Raw genomic sequence first — 19112 nt, forward strand, 5'->3', positions numbered from 1 at the left:
AAGTGGGGTTTATTCCAGGAATGCAAGGATTCTTCAATATACAAATATCAATCAACGTGATAAACCATATTAACAAATTGAAGGAGAAAAACCATATGATCATCTCAATAGATGCAGAGAAAGCTTTCGACAAAATTCAACACCCATTTATGATAAAAACCCTGCAGAAAGTAGGCATAGAGGGAACTTTCCTCAACATAATAAAGGCCATATATGACAAACCCACAGCCAACATCGTCCTCGATGGTGAAAAACCGAAAGCATTTCCACTAAGATCAGGAACAAGACAAGGTTGCCCACTCTCACCACTCTTATTCAATATAGTTTTGGAAGTTTTAGCCACAGCAGTCAGAGAAGAAGAGGAAATAAAAGGAATCCAAATCGGAAAAGAAGAAGTAAAGCTGTCACTGTTTGCAGATGACATGATACTATACACAGAGAATCCTAAAGATGCTACCAGAAAACTACTAGAGCTAATCAATGAATTTGGTAAAGTAGCAGGATACAAAATTAATGCACAGAAATCTCTGGCATTCCTATACACTAATGATGAAAAATCTGAAAGTGAAATCAAGAAAACACTCCCATTTACCATTGCAACAAACAGAATAAAATATCTAGGAATAAACCTACCTAAGGAGACAAAAGACCTGTATGCAGAAAATTATAAGACACTGATGAAAGAAATTAAAGATGATACAAATAGATGAAGAGATATACCATGTTCTTGGACTTGAAGAATCAACATTGTGAAAATGACTCTACTACCCAAAGCAATCTACAGATTCAATGCAATCCCTATCAAACTACCACTGGCATTCTTCACAGAACTAGAACAAAAAAATTCACAATTTGTATGGAAACACAAAAGACCCCGAATAGCCAAAGCAATCTTGAGAACGAAAAACGGAGCTGGAGGAATCAGGCTCCCTGACTTCAGACTATACTACAAAGCTACAGTAATCAAGGCAGTATGGTATTGGCACAAAAACAGAAAGACAGATCAATGGAACAGGATAGAAAGCCCAGAGATAAACCCATGCACATATGGTCACCTTATCTTTGATAAAGGAGGCAGGAATGTACAGTGGAGAAAGGACAGCCTCTTCAATAAGTGGTGCTGGGAAAACTGGACAGGTACATGTAAAAGTATGAGATTAGATCACCCCCTAACACCATACATAAAAATAAGCTCAAAATGGATTAAAAACCTAAATGTAAGGCCAGAAACTATCAAACTCTTAGAGGAAAACATAGGCAGAACACTCTATGACATAAATCACAGCAAGATCCTTTTTGACCCACCTCCTAGAGAAATGGAAATAAAAACAAAAATAAACAAATGGGACCTAATGAAACTTCAAAGCTTTTGCACAGCAAAGGAAACCATAAACAAGACCAAAAGACACCCCTCAGAATGGGAGAAAATATTTGCAAATGAAGCAACTGACAAAGGATTAATCTCCAAAATTTATAAGCAGCTCATGCAGCTCAATAACAAAAAAACAAACAACCCAATCCAAAAATGGGCAAAAGACCTAAATAGACATTTCTCCAAAGAAGATATACAGACTGCCAACAAACACATGAAAGAATGCTCAACATTATTAATCATTAGAGAAATGCAAATCAAAACTACAATGAGATATCATCTCCCACCAGTCAGAATGGCCACCATCAAAAAATCTAGAAGCAATAAATGCTGGAGAGGGTGTGGAGAAAAGGGAACACTCTTGCACTACTGGTGGGAATGTGAATTGGTACAGCCACTATGGAGAACAGTATGGAGGTTCCTTAAAAAACTACAAATAGAACTACCATATGACCCAGCAATCCCACTACTGGGCATATACCCTGAGAAAACCATAATTCAAAAAGAGTCATGTACCAAAATGTTCATTGCTGCTCTATTTACAATAGCCAGGAGATGGAAACAACCTAAGTGTCCATCATCGGATGAATGGATAAAGAAGATGTGGCACATATATATAATGGAATATTACTCAGCCATAAAAAGAAATGAAATTGAGCTATTTGTAATGAGGTGGATAGACCTAGAGTGTGTCACACACAGTGAAGTAAGTCAGAAGGAGAAGGACAAATACCATATGCTAACACATATATATGGAATTTAAGAAAAAAAAATGTCATGAAGAACCTAGGGGTAAGACAGGAATAAAGACACAGACCTACTAGAGAATGGACTGGAGGATATGGGGAGGGGGAAGGGTAAGCTGTGACAAAGTGAGAGAGAGGCATGGACATATATACACTACCAAACGTAAGGTAGATAGCTAGTGTGAAGCAGCCGCACAGCACAGGGAGATCAGCTCGGTGCTTTGTGACCGCCTGGAGGGGTGGGATAGGGAGGGTGGGAGGAAGGGAGACGCAAGAGGGAAGAGATAGGGGAACATATGTATATGTATAACTGATTCACTTTGTTATAAAGCAGAAACTAACACACCATTGTAAAGCAATTATACTCCAATAAAGATGTAAAAAAAAATTGTGAAAATGACTATACTACCCAAAGCAATCTACAGATTCAATGCAATCTCTATCAAACTCCCAATGGCATTTTTCACAGAAGTAGAACAAAAAATTTCACAATTTGTATGGAAACACAAAAGACCCCGAACAGCCAAAGCAATCTTAAGAAAGAAATACAGAGCTGGAGGAATCAGACTCCCTGACTTCAGACTATACTACAAAACTAAAGTAAAGACAGTATGGTACTGGCACAAAAACAGAAATATAGATCAGTGGAACAGGATAGAAGGTCCAGACATAAACCCATGCTCCTATGGTCATTATCTTTGATAAAGGAGGCAAGACTATACAGTGGAGAAAAGATAGCCTCTTCAATAAATGGTGCTGGGAAAACTTGACAGCTACATGTAAAAGAATGAAATTAGAACACTCCCTAACACCATACACAAAAATACACTCAAAATGGATTAAAGACCTAAATGTAAGGCCAGACACTATAAAACTCTTAGAGGAAAACATAGGCAGAACACTCCATGACATAAATCACAGCAAGATCTTTTTTGACCCACCTCCTAGAGAAATGGAAATAAAAACAAAAATAAACAAATGGGACCTAATGAAACTTAAAAGCTTTTGCACAGCAAAGGAAACCATAAACAAGATGAAAAGACATCCTTCAGAATGGGAGAAAGTATTTGCAAATGAAGAAACTGACAAAGGATTAATCTCCAAAATATACAAGCAGCCCATGCAGCTCAATATCACAATAACAAACAACTCAATCCAAAAATGGGCAGAAGACCTAAATAGACACTTCTCCAAAGAAGACATACAGATGGCCAACAAATGCATGAAAACATGCTCAACATCACTAATCATCAGAGAAATGCAAATCAAAACCACAATGAGGTATCACCTAACACCGGTCAGAATGGCCATCATCAAAAAATCTACAAACAATAAATGCTGGAGAGAGTGTGGAGAAAAGGGAACCCTCCTGCCCTGTTGGTGGGAATGTAAATTCATAGAGACACTGTAGAGAACAGTATGGAGGTTCCTTAAAAAACTAAAAATAGAACTACCATATGACCCAGCAATCCCACTACTGAGCATATACCCTGAGATAACCATAATTCAGAAAGAGTCATGTACCACAATGTTCACTGCAGCACTATTTACAGTAGCCAGGACATGGAAGCAACCTAAGTGTCCATCGACAGAGGAATGGATAAAGATGTGGCACATATATACAATGGAGTATTACTCAGCCATAAAAAGAAACGAAATTGTGTTATTTGTAGTGAGGTGGATGGACCTAGAGTCTGTCATACAGAGTGAATTAAGTCAGAATAGAAAAACAAATATGGTATGCTAACACACATATATGGAATCTATTTTAAAAAATGGTTCTGAGGAACCTAGGGGCAGGACAGGAATAAAGACACGGATGTAGAGAATGGACTTGAGGACATGGAGAGGGGGAAGGGTAAGCTGGGATGAAGTGAGAGAGTGGCATGGACATATATACACTACCAAATGTAAAATAGATAGCTAGTGGGAAGCAGCTGCATAGTACAGGGAGATCAGCTCAGTGCTTTGTGACCACCTAGAGGGGTGGGATAGGGAGGGTGGGAGGGAGACCCAAGAGGGAGGAGATGTGGGGATATATGTATACGTATAGCTGATTCACTTTGTTATACAGCAGAAACTAACACAACATTGTAAAGCAATTATACTCCAATAAAGATGCTTAAAAAAAAAAAAAGGGAGGGAGGAGGGTCAAAGTAAGAGAGGAGACATGATGAAAGCAATGGTTTAGGGACGGTCTTAGAAGCTGGAGGAAGGGGCTACCAGCCAAGGAATGTGCACAGTCTCTAGAAGCTGGAAAAGTCAAGGAAACAGATTCTTTCTTTGTAGAAGACTGAATAATGGCCACCCAAAGATATTAGGTCCTAATTACTAGAACCTGTAAATGTTACTGTTTTCGTTTCCTAGGGCTACTGCAACAAAGCACCACAAACTGGGTGGCTTAAACAGATAATACATTTGTTTTATCTGAGGTACAAGTCTGAAATCAGGGTGTCAGCAGAGTTGGTTTCTTCTAAGGCTCTGAGGGAGAATCTGTCGCATTCCTCTTTTCTAGCTTCTGGTAGCCTGAAGTAGACGGCATTCTCCCTGATTCTTCACACTGTTGTACATATGTATGTGTCTGTCTCTTCATGTGACACATGTCTTTTCATAAGGACACCAGTCAGATTGGATCAGGGTCCCACACAATTCCAGTATAACCTCACATTAACTAAGTACATCTATAATGACCCTATTTACAAATGAGGTCACATTGTGAGGTACTGGGGGTTAGGACTTCAACATATGAATTTGGGGGCGGGGAGTGGGGGAGACACAACCCATAACAATTACCTAGGTGATTAAGTTGATCTTAAAATGGGGAGATTATCCTGGATTATGTGAGTGGGCCCTAAATCCAATCAGAAATATCCTTATAAGAGAGAGGCAGAGGGAAATTAGATACACACAGATGACGACCATGGGACCCTGAGGTGACCATGGAGGCCTAGACTAGACTAATGCAGCCACAGGTAATGAAATACCAGCAATTAAAAAAAAAAAAAAAAAAAAAAAACGCTGAAAGAGGCAAGGAACGGATTCTCCCCTAGAGCCTCCATAGGAAATATGGCCCTGCCAACACTCTGATTTCAGCCCAATGAACTGATTTTTGATTTCTGCAACTAGACACTAGTGATAGCTGCACAACATTGTGAGTGTACAAAATGTCACTAATGGTACATTTCTGTATTATGTGTATTTTACCGCAAATCAAAGTATATATCCCTCAAACTGTGGGCAGGATTGAATGGAGCTATCTTTCTTTGTTGAGGTCAGGATCCCTGTCTCCTCCACATGGAAGCACAAGAAAATCAACTCAAAATTTCTAAGAAATCAATCGTTGCGGATTTTAATTATGAAGTGCAAAGCAAAGTTCTATTGTCACTCCAGTATCTGCACCCACCAACCAGGCAGTCCTCTTCTCAGGAACCCCTTCAGAGCACTTCTGCCTCTAAGATAAGGAGGCTTCCAAAATATGGATTTTTAACAAATTCAAATAGTTGCAAATCAGAGACTCCATCTAGGCAAGCCTCACTGTCTATGAAACACATCCTTTTTCTGGGCTTCCCCATCTCGAGGATGTCCAGCGACAAGATTGAAAACTGAACGATTCAGGCCCTCCAGCTTTTCTGGTCATAGTAAAGGTCCACTGTTGGCCTGGCTCTGTCACCCATCTAGGCTCTACTCTCTAAAAAAGGAAGTGAATCAGGAGAAATCCTGGGCTAATGGAATTCAAATCCCCCTTCAGATGTTCTTCCTAGACTTCCTAGATGTTCTTCCTATATTCAGCTCCCTCCATCTCCTGAAATGGTGAGAACATTGATTGTCTTCACCCTATCTTGAGAGCAGAAAGTGAGTTTCCATTTTCTCTCTTATCCATTACCAAAAAAGGGCCAAATGTGAAGGGAACATTTCCTCATTTCAGCCGTCCTAGGTCAGGGCTGGTCTGCTGCGGTCTGCCCGAGAATGAGGGGCTGGATCTCAACAAGCCCAGGAGACAAGCCCAGGTCCTTCCTAAAACAGCTCTCATTTGTGATGCCAACAGCAGAGCTCACAGCCACAACTGCCAGGGACAGTCTCAGTCTGGAAGTGGGAAGAAGGGTGGAGGGTGTTCCACACTGGGACGCCCACATGGCCTCTGTCGGGAAGAACAGGGGCTTCTAAGCTTAGAGAGGAAGGAACAGGAGACTTACTCAGCCACTCAGCTAGAGAACAGGACTAAGGATAAACTTGACCAAACCAGTCAATGATCCAACTGGCCAAGACTGAACTCTGGACACCTGAGAGAGAGAGAGCGCACAGGAACTCGGACCTGTCCTCAGCAGGACGCCCGCTATGAGCCAACATCCATTGTCATCTGGCCCCAGCTAGCGCCCTGCTTCAGAACCCCTGCAACAGAAGAGAAAGCTGAGGCTCTCACTCTTCCTGACCTCTTGTGGCATCATTTGAAACCTTCAGGGGAATCTGGTCCTGGAAATGAGGTTTCTAATAACTTTTTTCAATCACACTCAATCCTGAGAACTGAATTAGACAAAACCAATTTCTGACTTCCAGAAATATATTCACATTTTGGATAATTCCACAGAATTCTCAGAGCCCTCAGAGAAATGCTTTACCCTCAGAGAAAATGTTATATAATGTTATAGTACCTGCGTGTCTTGGCTTCTCAGCTTTGCGTGCTGAAGGCAGCACCTGGAGGAAAAACCAGGGCCTGCCGGCTGCTCACTAGTGGGGGGCAGAGGACACAGGGCCTGGCCACAGCTGCCACACAGGAAGCATGGCGTTTGCTTGCAGTTCAGAAGTTTATTAGTGAATGAGTTTGGGCCAGCCAGTGTTTACATGCTTGGTCACTGCAGCGTAGTGTACTGGCTGCAGACGGGGAGAGGGCTTGCTGCTCTGCTGGTCACTGGTGATGTCACCCCAAGAGAATGATGGGCTTCTCTCCTGGGTCCAAGGTACCAGGGCTTGGAGCCAGTGTCATCAGAGAGACCCCACTTCTGTCTCCAGTGCCTGGGCTGGGGGGATGAGGGTTTTTAAGATCTCCATGTAGAAGGGGCCAAACACCTGCTGATTGTGGTGCGTTAAGTTGACGAACTTTTGGCCCAGTTCTGCCAGCTCTGCCTCAATGAGGGTAAGGCCTCCAGGGAGGTCTAGCAGAGACCGCTGCACACCAAGAACCAAACAGCATTTGAGGAACAAGTGGATCCGCTGACCTGTGAGCAGGAATAGACAGTGAGAAGGGAAAGAGCAAACAACTTTCAGGGAGAAACACTGCCCCCTGCACTCTACTCACCCAAGTTCAAAGTTAACTGAGATAGTCACTGACCTACCCACGCACCTAGACATAAGGAAATTTTTTTGGGATGTTTTGTTTGGGAAGGGGGCTGCTACCTAATTCCCAAGGACAAAGCAAAGATCCAAAACTAGTGGGCTAGCACATTTCTATTCAAAAGATTCCTTAAGTATTCATCAGTTAAATCCTGGTATTTGACATAACAGGAGGATCTTTGACTGACCCTTCAGATGGCTGAGGTTAAGAGCAAGGTCAAGTTCATGGCCACCATTCCAACATGGGACAGGGGAAACCCCTGCTTTGGGAACATGTCCTCCAGCCTAATTCAGCATCAACTTCTTGTTGGCAGGGAGTGGGTGTCACATGTCTTAGACTGCAGCCAAAAATGACCCAGAAGGCCAGGGATGACTTAACCACATTGGCTGGACAGTATGCCACACCTAGAAGCCATGAATTCCCGGTACAAATCTTCCTTCAACCATAGAGTCAGTCTTTAAACTAAAAGGGATATATTTTCAACCCAGCATTATACAACAACTAAAGCCTACACAGTGACTTGCCCAATCATCATGCCCTTTATGGTTAAATGGTTCAGTAAGCACCTTCCAGGGTGGGGACTGGCTCTCGCCTCAGCATTCCCACCACCCCACAGGCGTGCTCACCAATGACACTGTGGACACAGTTCTCCTTCTTGGTGATGTTCTGGAGCTCTCCTATCAGCGATGCTGTGTTGTCGCTGCTCAGAGCAGCAAGGCCCATGTTCTGGAGGCTCTGATGGATTTCCTGAGACACCTGTTCACTCACAGTCAGCATAGCCTCCTCCTCAGGCCTAGACCGTGAAGGAGAGTAAGCTGGTACCCAGGGGTGGCCCTGAGCCCAGAAGCTCCACACCAGAAGTTGGGCCCATGTGAGGGAGATGCCCAGCCACCCTTCTGCCCTCACCCCAGGCCCTGGAAGCACAGAGCCCAGTGGGCAGGGTCAGTGTCTTCACTGTTACCCTCCAGATACTGACTTCTTTCTCTGTATGATACCATGTTCTTCTTCTTAGAAAACAAGATAAACTATAAAATCAACTCTGGACAAGGATTTCGTATCCACTCAGCATTCTTCAGCCCCATGGGATTTATTCATGTATGCACACTTTTAACACTTTCTTGGACATTTTCCATGGTCATCTGTCATACTCTCACCAATTACAATGACAAACCTGGCCTTCCGATTCCGCTTTTTCCTTTGGTGTGACACCCTGCACTCAGTGATATTCAATCAACATTGCTGACTGGTCGACTCCTGGAGATACGTACGACCAGCCCACTCAACTAGATAAAGACTCTTCTGTAGCGAGCAAGCTAGTGAATCATTTTATAGGAAACTATCCTCCACGCTACACTTCTGGAAGGAAGTTTTATTTTTCTTTGTTACAAGCCCCAAGGCCACTTATGCAAAGATACCAACAATCTTTGTGAATGATTCCAAAGGGCCTTTCTGTGGTTTGTTGTGGAACGTAAGGCATCCTTCATTACCTGCCTGTGCCTTCATATCACCTGTCGTTACTCTAAAAAAGACCTATGCAACTCACCTGGACTTCAACTCCTCCATCAGGGCTTTGGTTATGCGTTTCAGCTTATCCACAAACTGAGGCGAGCCAAACAGAACACTGCCAGAGAAGCTGCTGGCCACTAGCAAGACCGAGGCCAGGATGGTTAACTGGCGCAGCTGGGCCTCCAGCTCCTGCAGCTGGGCTCTGTCCATCAGCAGGGTCTGGGGAAGCAGGCAGAGTGGGTCAGGAGAGGAGGGTCCCCATGCAAGTCCTCAGTCCCAGACAACAAGGCAAGGCCCCCCACAGTCCTACCTCAGGGAACTCTTCATCTTTGGGGTCCCAGAGGAGGAGGTTCAGGAAGCCCTGGGACAGCACTATTTTGGGGTTGAGGGGCTCCAGGCTGTTGGCTGCCTCACTTGGAGAGGGGCAGACCACACTGGAGGAGTCGGGAGAGTCAGGGCAGCTAGGCGGCGGCGTGGAGAGGTCTGCCGCCGCTCGGGTCAGCCACTTGGTAGTGTGATCGAGGAGGCCTGTGACAGGAAGAGTGCGTAATTATCTTCAGCTCCTACATCCCGGAGGCCTTGGGACGAAGATTCAAGATCTCCTCCTCCTCAATAAGTAAATGCTTTGGTGGGGGGAAGTCTTTCTGGCTTAGATTAACTATTCCTTCTGCCACCCCCATCTGAGGAAGAAACTTTCTGCTCCTAAAAAGAGGCAGAGTACTCTCTCACATCATTAAAGTCAGACCCAAAGTCATATTCCCTGCTCCTGCCCTCAAGTTATATACATACTAGGCTGCTTGTTGAGGAGTTCCTGAAATTTAGCTCGTTCACACTGGATGGAATGTTCCTGCAGTTGGGGCTGAAGGCTCTGGATAGTGTAGTTCACCATGTCCATTTTCATCAGGCCCAGAACCTGGAAGATTCCTCTGACACAGGAGGAAATAGAATATTTATACTATGAAAGGAAATCCAGTGAGGGGGAACCTACACAAGATATCATTAAATCACCATATTCTAGAGGTAGGAGGGGCTTTAAAACTAACTTAGTCCTGCCTCCTAAATTTACAAAAGATGGCACTGAGGCCTAGGACCCAAGGCCCAGAGTGAGTAAGTGAGTGAGTGGCAGAGCTAGGAACAGATAAGTCTCTGGATGCTAAAGCCTTCAGACCTTTCCATAACAGTCATTCTATGTCTCCTAAAAAAAGAGTAGTCAGTGGAAGGACACACACCACCGTGCCAACGAACCTCTCTGGGAAGTGGGATTTTAGCTGATGCTATTTCTGATGCTATTTTTGGACAATTCACTTTTTTTTTAACTTTCTGGGTCATGGTTTCTATAGCTCTGAAAAAGGGGTAACCTCCCATCCCTATCCCTCATATTGTGTGAAATGCAATAAGAAAACCTGAGATAGGGATGTTTGAATTCCTTAGAAGGAAGGATTACATACTCCAATGATTTATGGTAGGATGGTGTATAGGGGGCCAATCAATCTAAGGCCATCTTTGGAAAAGAAAAGCTAATAGACCAGAGAAAAGAGGAGTTAGTCAGGTCTTCAGTAGGGAAGAGCCAGCCAAGACAGAGGCTGTGACCCAGTGTCCGGCCCAGCTGTGCCCGGCCCAGGGGCTGAGGCAGGTTTCAAGAAACTGGTCAAGTTTCACACCTCAGTAACCGAACAGGGTCTGTGACGTTCTCTAGTTTCTGCACTGCTTCATCTCGAATTGGCGCACACAGCAGAGTCATCATGTTGAGAATGTACTTAGAGAGACGAGGGACATTCAGGGCTCCGTGTTCTGCTTCCTGCTTAAGGAGGTTCATGTCCAGGCCTTCTTCAATCTCACTTCTTAGGCGGTTCTGGCGTGGTAATAGCAGTGACAGCAAGATCTGCCCAGGAAAGAAAGTCAAAGGAGAAGTTGCTTTCTGTTCAGAGCCCCAAACTTTCTCTAATGGACAATCCCTTTAGCCAAAGACACCCCAGCCTATGTCTTTTAAGGATCAAGGAGTTATGGAAAATAGTATGGAGGTTCCTTTAAAAACTAAAAATAGAGCTACCATATGATCCAGCAATCCCACTCCTGGACGTATATCCAGAGAAAACCATAATTCAAAATGATATATGCACCCCAATGTTCAACTGCAGCACTATTTACACTAGCCAGGACATGGAATAAACCTAAATGTCTATTGACAGAGGAATGGATAAAGAAGATGTCATATATATATATATATATATACATATATATATGTATATATATATATATATATATATATATATATACAGCAGAATATTTTACTCAGCCATAAAAAAAGAATGAAATAGGGGCTTCCCTGGTGGCGCAGTGGTTGAGAGTCTGCCTGCCGATGCAGGGGACATGGGTTCGTGCCCCAGTCTGGGAAGATCCCACATGCCGTGGAGAGGCTGGGCCCATGAGCCATGGCCGCTGAGCCTGCGCGTCTGGAGCCTGTTGCTCTGCAGCGGGAGAGGCCACAGCAGTGAGAGGCCCGCGTACCACAAAAAAAAAAAAAAAAGAACGAAATAATATCATTTGCACTGATGGACCTAGAGAGTGTCATACTGAGTGAAGTCAGACAGAGAAAAACAAACATCATATGATACCGCTTATATGTGGAATCTAAAAAAATGGTACAAATGAACCTATTTACAAAACAGAAATAGAGTCACAGCTGTAGAAAACAAACTTATGGTTACCAGGAGGAAAGCAGCGGTGGTGCAGGGTGATAAATTGGGAGATGGGGATTGACATATACACAATAGTATATATAAAATAGATAGCTAACAAGGACCCACTGTATAGCACAGGGAACTCTTCTCAATACTCTGTAATGACCTATATGGGAAAATAATCTAAAAAAGAGTGGATATATGTATATGTATAACTGATTCACTTTGCTGTACAGCGGAAACTAACAAATATTGTAAATCAACTATACTCCAATAAAAATTAAACAAAAAAAAAGTTAGGTCCCTAACTTTCCTAGAGGATATTATTTATCTTTGTGTAGGGGCCAATGACAGTTCGAGGGTTTAGGGGATCACTGATAGCAACAGTATATCATTTTCTATGCAGACTGAGATAAAGAGATGAATAGAGTCAAGGGGTATGGTAAAAAGAGATGCAAGGCACAACAAATATAAAATACCCACCATCACACAGTGCTGAGGCACTCTTAATTTACCAAAGGAAGAATTCTTTAGATTATTTTACTTCAAAGGGCAAGAATGAAATAGGCAAAGGAACTGTTAAAAGTCCCTTGAGAGACTGGTTCAAGATGGCGGAGTAGAAGGATGTGCTCTGACTCCCTCTTGCGAAAGCACTGGAATCACAACTAACTGCTGAACTATTATTGACAAGAAGACACTGGAACTCACCAAAAAAGATACCCCACATCCGAAGACAAAGGAGAAGCCACAGTGAGACGGTAGGAGGGGCGCAATCACAATAAAATCAAATCCCATAACTGCTGGGTGGGTGATTCACAAACTGGAGAACACTTATACCACAGAAGCCCACCCACTGGAGTGAAGGTTCTGAGCCCCACGTGAGGCTTCCCAACCTGGGGGTCCGGCAACAGGAGGAGGAATTCCTAGAGAATCAGACTTTGAAGGCTAGCGGGATTTGATTGCAGGACTTCGACAGGACTGGGGGAAACAGAGACTCCACTCTTGGAGCGCACACACAAAGTAGTGTGTGCATCGGGACCAAGGGAAAGGAGCAGTGACCCCATAGGAGACTGAACCAGACCTACCTGCTAGGGTTGGAGGTTCTCCTGCAGAGGCGGGGGGTGGCTGTGTCTCACCGTGAGGACAAGTACACTGGCAGCAGAAGCTCTGGGAAGTACTCCTTGGCATGAACCCTCCCAGAGTCTGCCATTAGCCCCACCAAAGAGCCCGGGTAGGCTACCGTGTTGGGTCGCCTCAGGCCAAACAACCAACAGGGAGGGAACCCAGCCCCACCCATCAGCAGACAAGCAGATTAAAGTTTTACTGAGCTGTGCCCACCAGAGCAACATCCAGCTCTACCCACCACCAGTCCCTTCCATCGGGAAACTTGCACAAGCCTCTTAGATAGCCTCATCCACCAGAGGGCAGACAGCAGAAGCAAGAAGAACTACAATCCTGCAGCCCGTGGAACAAAAACCACATTCACAGAAAGATAGACAAGATGAAAAGGAAGAGGGCTATGTACCGGATGAAGGGACAAGATAAAACCCCAGGAAAACAACTAAATGAAGTGGAGATAGGCAACCTTCCAGAAAAAGAATTCAGAATAATGATAGTGAAGATGATCTAGGACCTCCGAAAAAGAATGGAGACAAAGATCGAGAAGATGCAAGAAATGTTTAGCAAAGACCTAGAATAATTAAAGAACAAACAAACTGAGATGAAAAATACAACAACTGAAATGAAAAATACACCTGAAGGAATCGATAGCAGAATAACTGAGGCAGAAGAATGGATAAGTGACCTGGAAGACAGAATGGTGGAATTCACTGCTGCAGAACAGAACAAAGAAAAAAGAATGAAAAGAAATGAAGACAGCCTAAGAAACCCCTGGGACAACATTAAATGCAACAACATTCACATTATAGGGGTCCCAGAAGGAGAAGAGAGAGAGAGAAAGGACCCGAGAAAATATTTGAAGAGATTATAGTCAAAACCTTCCCTAACATGGGAAAGGAAATAGCCACCCAAGTCCAGGAAGCACAGAGAGTCCCATTCAGGATAAATCCAAGGAGAAACACGCCGAGACACATAGTAATCAAACTGGCAAAAATTAAAGACAAAGAAAAATTATTGAAAGCAGCAAGGGAAAAACAGCAAATAACATATAAGGGAACTCCCATAAGGTTAACAGCTGATTTCTCAGCAGAAACTCTACAAGCCAGAAGGGAGTGGCATGACATATTTAAAGTGATGAAAGGGAAGAACCTATAACCAAGATTACCCTTCCCAGCAAGGATCTCACTCAGATTTGACGGAGAAATCAAAAGCTTTACAGACAAGCAAAAGCTCAGAGAATTCAGCACCACCAAAGCAGCTCTACAACAAATGCTAAAGGAACTTCTCTAAGTGGGAAACACAAGAGAAGAAAAGGACCTACAAAAACAAACCCAAAACAATTAAGGAAATGGTAATAGGAACATACATATCGATAATTACCTTAAACATGAATGGATTAAATGCTCCAACCAAAAGACACAGGCTGGCTGAATGGATACAAAAACAAGACCCATATATATGCCATCTACAAGAGACCCACTTCAGACCTAGGGACACATACAGACTGAAAGTGAGGGGATGGAAAAAGATATTCCATGCAAATGGAAATCAAAAGAAAGCTGGAGTAGCAATACTCATAGCAGATAAAATAGACTTTAAAATAAACAATGTTACAAGAGACAAGGAAGGACACTACATAATGATCAAGGCATCAATCCAAGAGGATATATAAATATATATGCACCCAACATAGGAGCACCTCAATACATAAGGCAACTGCTAACAGCTATAAAAGAGGAAATCGACAGTAACACAGTAATAGTGGGGGACTTCTAACACCTCACTTATACCAATGGACAGATCATCCAAACAGACAATTAATAAGGAAACACAGCTTTAAATGACACAATAGACCAGATTGATTTAATTGATATTTATAGGACATTCCATCCAAAAACAGCACATTACACTTTCTTCTCAAGTGCGTACAGAACATTCACTAGGATAGATCACATTTTGGGTCACATCAAGCCTCCATAAATTTAAGAAAATTGAAATCATATCAAGCATCTTTTCTGACCACAACACTATGAGATTAGAAACCAATTACAGAGAAAAAAACGTAAAAAACACAAACAGTACGTTACTAAATAACCATGAGATCACTGAAGAAATCAAAAAATACCTAGAGACAAATTACAATGAAAACACAATGATCCAAAACCTATGGGATGCAGCAAAAGCAGTTCTAAGAGGGAAGTTTATAGCAATATAAGCCTACCTCAAGAAACAAGAAAAATCTCAAACAATCTAACTTTACACCTAAAGGAACTAGAGAAAGAAGAACAAACAAAACCCAAAGTTAGCAGAAGGAAAGAAATCATAAAGATCAGAGCAGAAATAAATGAAATAGAAACAAAGAAAACAATAGCAAAGATCAATAAAACTAAAAGCTGGTTCTTTGAGAAGATAAACAAAATTGATAAACCATTAGCCAGACTCATCAAGAAAAAGAGGGAGAGGACTCAAATAAAATTAGAAATGAAAAGGGAGAAGTTACAACAGACACTGCAGAAATACAAAGCATCCTAAGAGACTACTAAAAGCAACTCTATGCCAATAAAATGGACAACCTGGAAGAAATGGACAAATTCTTAGAAAGATATAACCTTCCAAGACTGAACCAGGAAGAAATAGAAAATACGAACAGACCAATCACAAGCACTGAAATTGAAACACTGATTAAAAATCTTCCAACAAACAAAAGTCCAGGACCAGATGGCTTCACAGGTGAATTCTATCAAACATTTAGAGAAGAGCTAACACCTATCCTTCTCAAACTCTTCCAAAAAATTGCAGAGGAAGGAACACTCCCAAACTCATTCTATGAGGCCACCATCACCCAGATACCAAAACCAGACAAATATACTACAAAAAAAGAAAATTACAGATCAATATCACTGATGAATATAGATGCAAAAATCCTCAACAAAATACTAGCAAACAGAATCCAAGAACCCATTAAAAGGATCATACACCATGATCAAGTGGGATTTATCCCAGGGATGCAAGGATTCTTCAATATATGCAAATCAATCAATGTGATACACCATAATAACAAATTGAAGAAGAAAAAACATATGATCACCTGAATAGATGCAGAAAAAGCTTTTGACAAAATTCAACACCCATTTATGATAAAAACTCTCCAGAAAGTGGGCACAGAGGGAACCTACCTCAACATAATAAAGGCCATATATGACAAACCCACAGTAAACATCATTCTCAATGGTGAAAAACTGAAAGCACTTCCTCCAAGATCAGGAACAAGAAAAGGATATCCACTCTCACCACTATTATTCAACATAGTTTTGGAAGTCCTAACCACAGCAATCAGAGAAGAAAAAGAAATAAAAGGAATACAAATTGGAAAAGAAGAAGTAAAACTGTCACTGTTTGCAGATGACATGATACTATATATAGAGATTCCTAAAGATGCCACCAGAAAACTACTAGAGCTAATCAATGAATTTGGTAAAGTAGCAGGATACAAAATCAATGCACAGAAGTATCCTGCATTCCTATACACTAATGATGAAAAATCTGAAAAAGAAATTAAGGAAACACTCCCATTTACCATTGCAACAAAAAGAATAAAACACCTAGGAATAAACCTACCTAGGGAAACAAAAGACCTGTATGCAGAAAACTATAAGACACTGATGAAAGAAATTAAAGATGATACAAACAGATGGAGAGATATACCATGTTCTTGGATTGGAAGAATCAATATCGTGAAAATGACTATATTACACAAAGCAATCTACAGATTCAATGCAATCCCTATCAAATTACCAATGGCATTTTTTATGGAACTAGAACAAAAAATCTTAAAATTTGTATGGAGACACAAAGGACCCCGAATAGCCAAAGCATTCTTGAGGGAAAAAAACGGAGCTGGAGGAATCAGATTCCCTGACTTCAGACTATACTACAAAGCTACAGTAATCAAGACAATATGGTACTGGCACAAAAACAGAAATATAGATCAATGGAACAGGATAGAAAGCCCAGAGATAAACCCACACACCTATGGTCAACTAATCTATGACAAAGGAGGCAAGGATATACAATGGAGAAAAGACAGTCTCTTCAATAAGTGGTGCTGGGAAAACTGGACAGCTACATGTAAAAGAATGAAATTAGAACACTCCCTAACACCATACACAAAAAAATACTCAAAATGGATTAGAGACCTAAATGTAAGACTGGACACTATAAAGCTCTTAGAGGAAAACATAGGAAGGACACTCTTTGACATAAATCACAGAAAGATCTTTTTTGATCCACCTTCTAGAGTAATGGAAATAAAACCAAAATAAACAAATGGGACCTAATGAAACTTAAAAGCTTTTGCAAAGCAAAGGAAACTACAAACAAGACGAAAAGACACCCCTCAGAATGGAAGAAAATATTTGCAAATGAATCAACAAAGGATTAATCTCTGAAATATATAAACAGCTCATGCAGCTCAATATTATAAAAACAAACAACCCAATCCAAAAATGGGCAGAAGACCTAAATAGACATTCTTCCAAAGAAGACATACAGATGGCCAAGAAGCACATGAAAAGCCACTCAACATCACTAATTATTAGCGAAATGCAAATCAAAACTACAATGAGGTATTACCTCACACCAGTTAGAATGGGCATCATCAAAAAGTCTACAAAGAAGAAATGCTGGAGAGGGTGTGGAGAGAAGGGAACCCTCTTGCACTGTTGGTGGGAATGTAAATTGATACAGCCATGATGGAGAACAGTATGGAGGTTCCTTAAAAAACTAAAAATAGAGCTACCATATGACCCAGCAATCCCACTACTGCGCATATACCCTGAGAAAACTATAATTCAAAGAGATACATGCACCCCAATATTCACTGCAGCTCTATTTACAATAGCCAGGTCATGGATGCAACCTAAATGCCCATCGACAGACAAATAGATAAAGAAGATGTGGTAGATATATACAATGGAATAGTACTCAGCCATAAAAAGGAAGGGAATTGGGTCATATGCAGAGACGTGATGAACCTATAGAATGTCATACAGAGTGAAGTCAGAAGGAGAAAAACAAATATCATGTGTTAGCTCATATATGTGGAACCTAGAAAAATGGTACAGATGAAACAGTTTGCAGGGCAGACATTGAGACACAGATGTAGAGAACAAACGTATGGACACTAAGGGCTAAAGTGGCGGGTGGTGGTGGTGGTGGTGTGATGAATTGGGAGATTGGGATTGACATGTGTACACTGACGTGTGTAAAATGGATGATTAATAAGAACGTGCTGTATAAAAAATAAATTAAAAAAAACCTTGGAGTATAAAATTTAAAAAAAAAGTCCCTTGAAATAGACTATTAACCCAAAAACATAAGTCCCCTGTGGACAGAGACTCTCTTATTCATCTCTGTGGCTCTGTAACATCTAGACATTGGTGGTGGTGAGGGATAGGGTTGTTTAACTTAATGAAACACTGTGTTGTCACAGCAAGATCCCAACTGTTTAGCTTCATCTTAAACAAATAAAAGTTGCTCCATACTATCCATTTAAATGACAAACTATGCCAGTTATCCACTTGGAGCCTCTCAGTTCCAAATCTGCCCATCAGAGCCTACTCTGAGAAAATGGTGCTGGGCCCTTTAAATATTTTTCCTTTGCTGGCTGGCACAATGTTAAGTTCTGCCAGTAGAGGGTGCTAAAGAGACAATGCAAGAGGAAGCCTCTTCCTTCCTGGCTCTGGTGTGCTCCTGCCAGCAAGCTCCTGCAGCACAGCGGCTTCTCTTTGTTCGAATTACTATGTGGTTTCTTTTGCCTGATTGGACCCTGACTGATACAAAATCTGTACCATGAGTGAGGTTTGAACTCAAATGGCCACATGTCCATTGGATTTGATGAGCAGAAAGTAGGAAGTACCTTAGATGCCTTAGAAAAACATGCAAACTAGAGGATGGCAGATAATCCCTACAAGAATTGGGCAGCTGGTGACCTCAGTGCAGTTGCTAGAGTTTCAGTGGTCTGAGCTTGTCAAGCTTTCCACTCCAAGATGAAAAATAAGTTGCTGTACCTCAAACCACCCATCATGAAAAAAGGCACAACACTTTTAGGACTTTGTGGATGTGGTAGGCAACATACACCACATCTGAGATTGCTACTGTGACACTCATTTAGAGTCACTCACGAGGTTGCCAATTTCAAGTGGAACCAAGTAAGACTAGGCTCTGCAGCAAGTTCAGGCTGCTATACAAGTGACTCTACCATTTAGGCCTGATCCAGCAGACTCAATGATACTTGAAGTGCCCATGGCAAGTAAGGATGCTGTCCAGAGCCCTGGCAAACACCAACAGGAACATCACAG

The 19112-nt window shown here is 41.9% G+C and overlaps 1 protein-coding gene across 3 annotated transcripts in view; it reads right to left on the bottom strand.

Annotated features, from left to right (window-relative positions):
* Positions 1-6576: 6576 nt before the first annotated feature.
* The window catches only part of TCP11 (t-complex 11), a 71150-nt gene continuing 58614 nt past the window's right edge, over positions 6577-19112 (bottom strand). For all 3 annotated transcript variants that reach the window (XM_070046795.1, XM_070046796.1, XM_060307627.2), the window contains 6 exons: positions 10615-10835; positions 9743-9879; positions 9264-9481; positions 8991-9172; positions 8074-8240; positions 6577-7331 (listed from right to left, as the gene is read on the bottom strand). In XM_070046795.1, coding sequence (XP_069902896.1) covers positions 7099-7331; positions 8074-8240; positions 8991-9172; positions 9264-9481; positions 9743-9879; positions 10615-10835 — 1158 coding nt within the window. In that variant the 3' untranslated portion in view covers positions 6577-7098. The remainder of the gene's footprint in view (positions 7332-8073; positions 8241-8990; positions 9173-9263; positions 9482-9742; positions 9880-10614; positions 10836-19112) is intronic.

Source organism: Globicephala melas, chromosome 11 (genome assembly GCF_963455315.2).
Source record: "Globicephala melas chromosome 11, mGloMel1.2, whole genome shotgun sequence".
Taxonomy (NCBI): Eukaryota; Metazoa; Chordata; class Mammalia; order Artiodactyla; family Delphinidae; genus Globicephala; species Globicephala melas.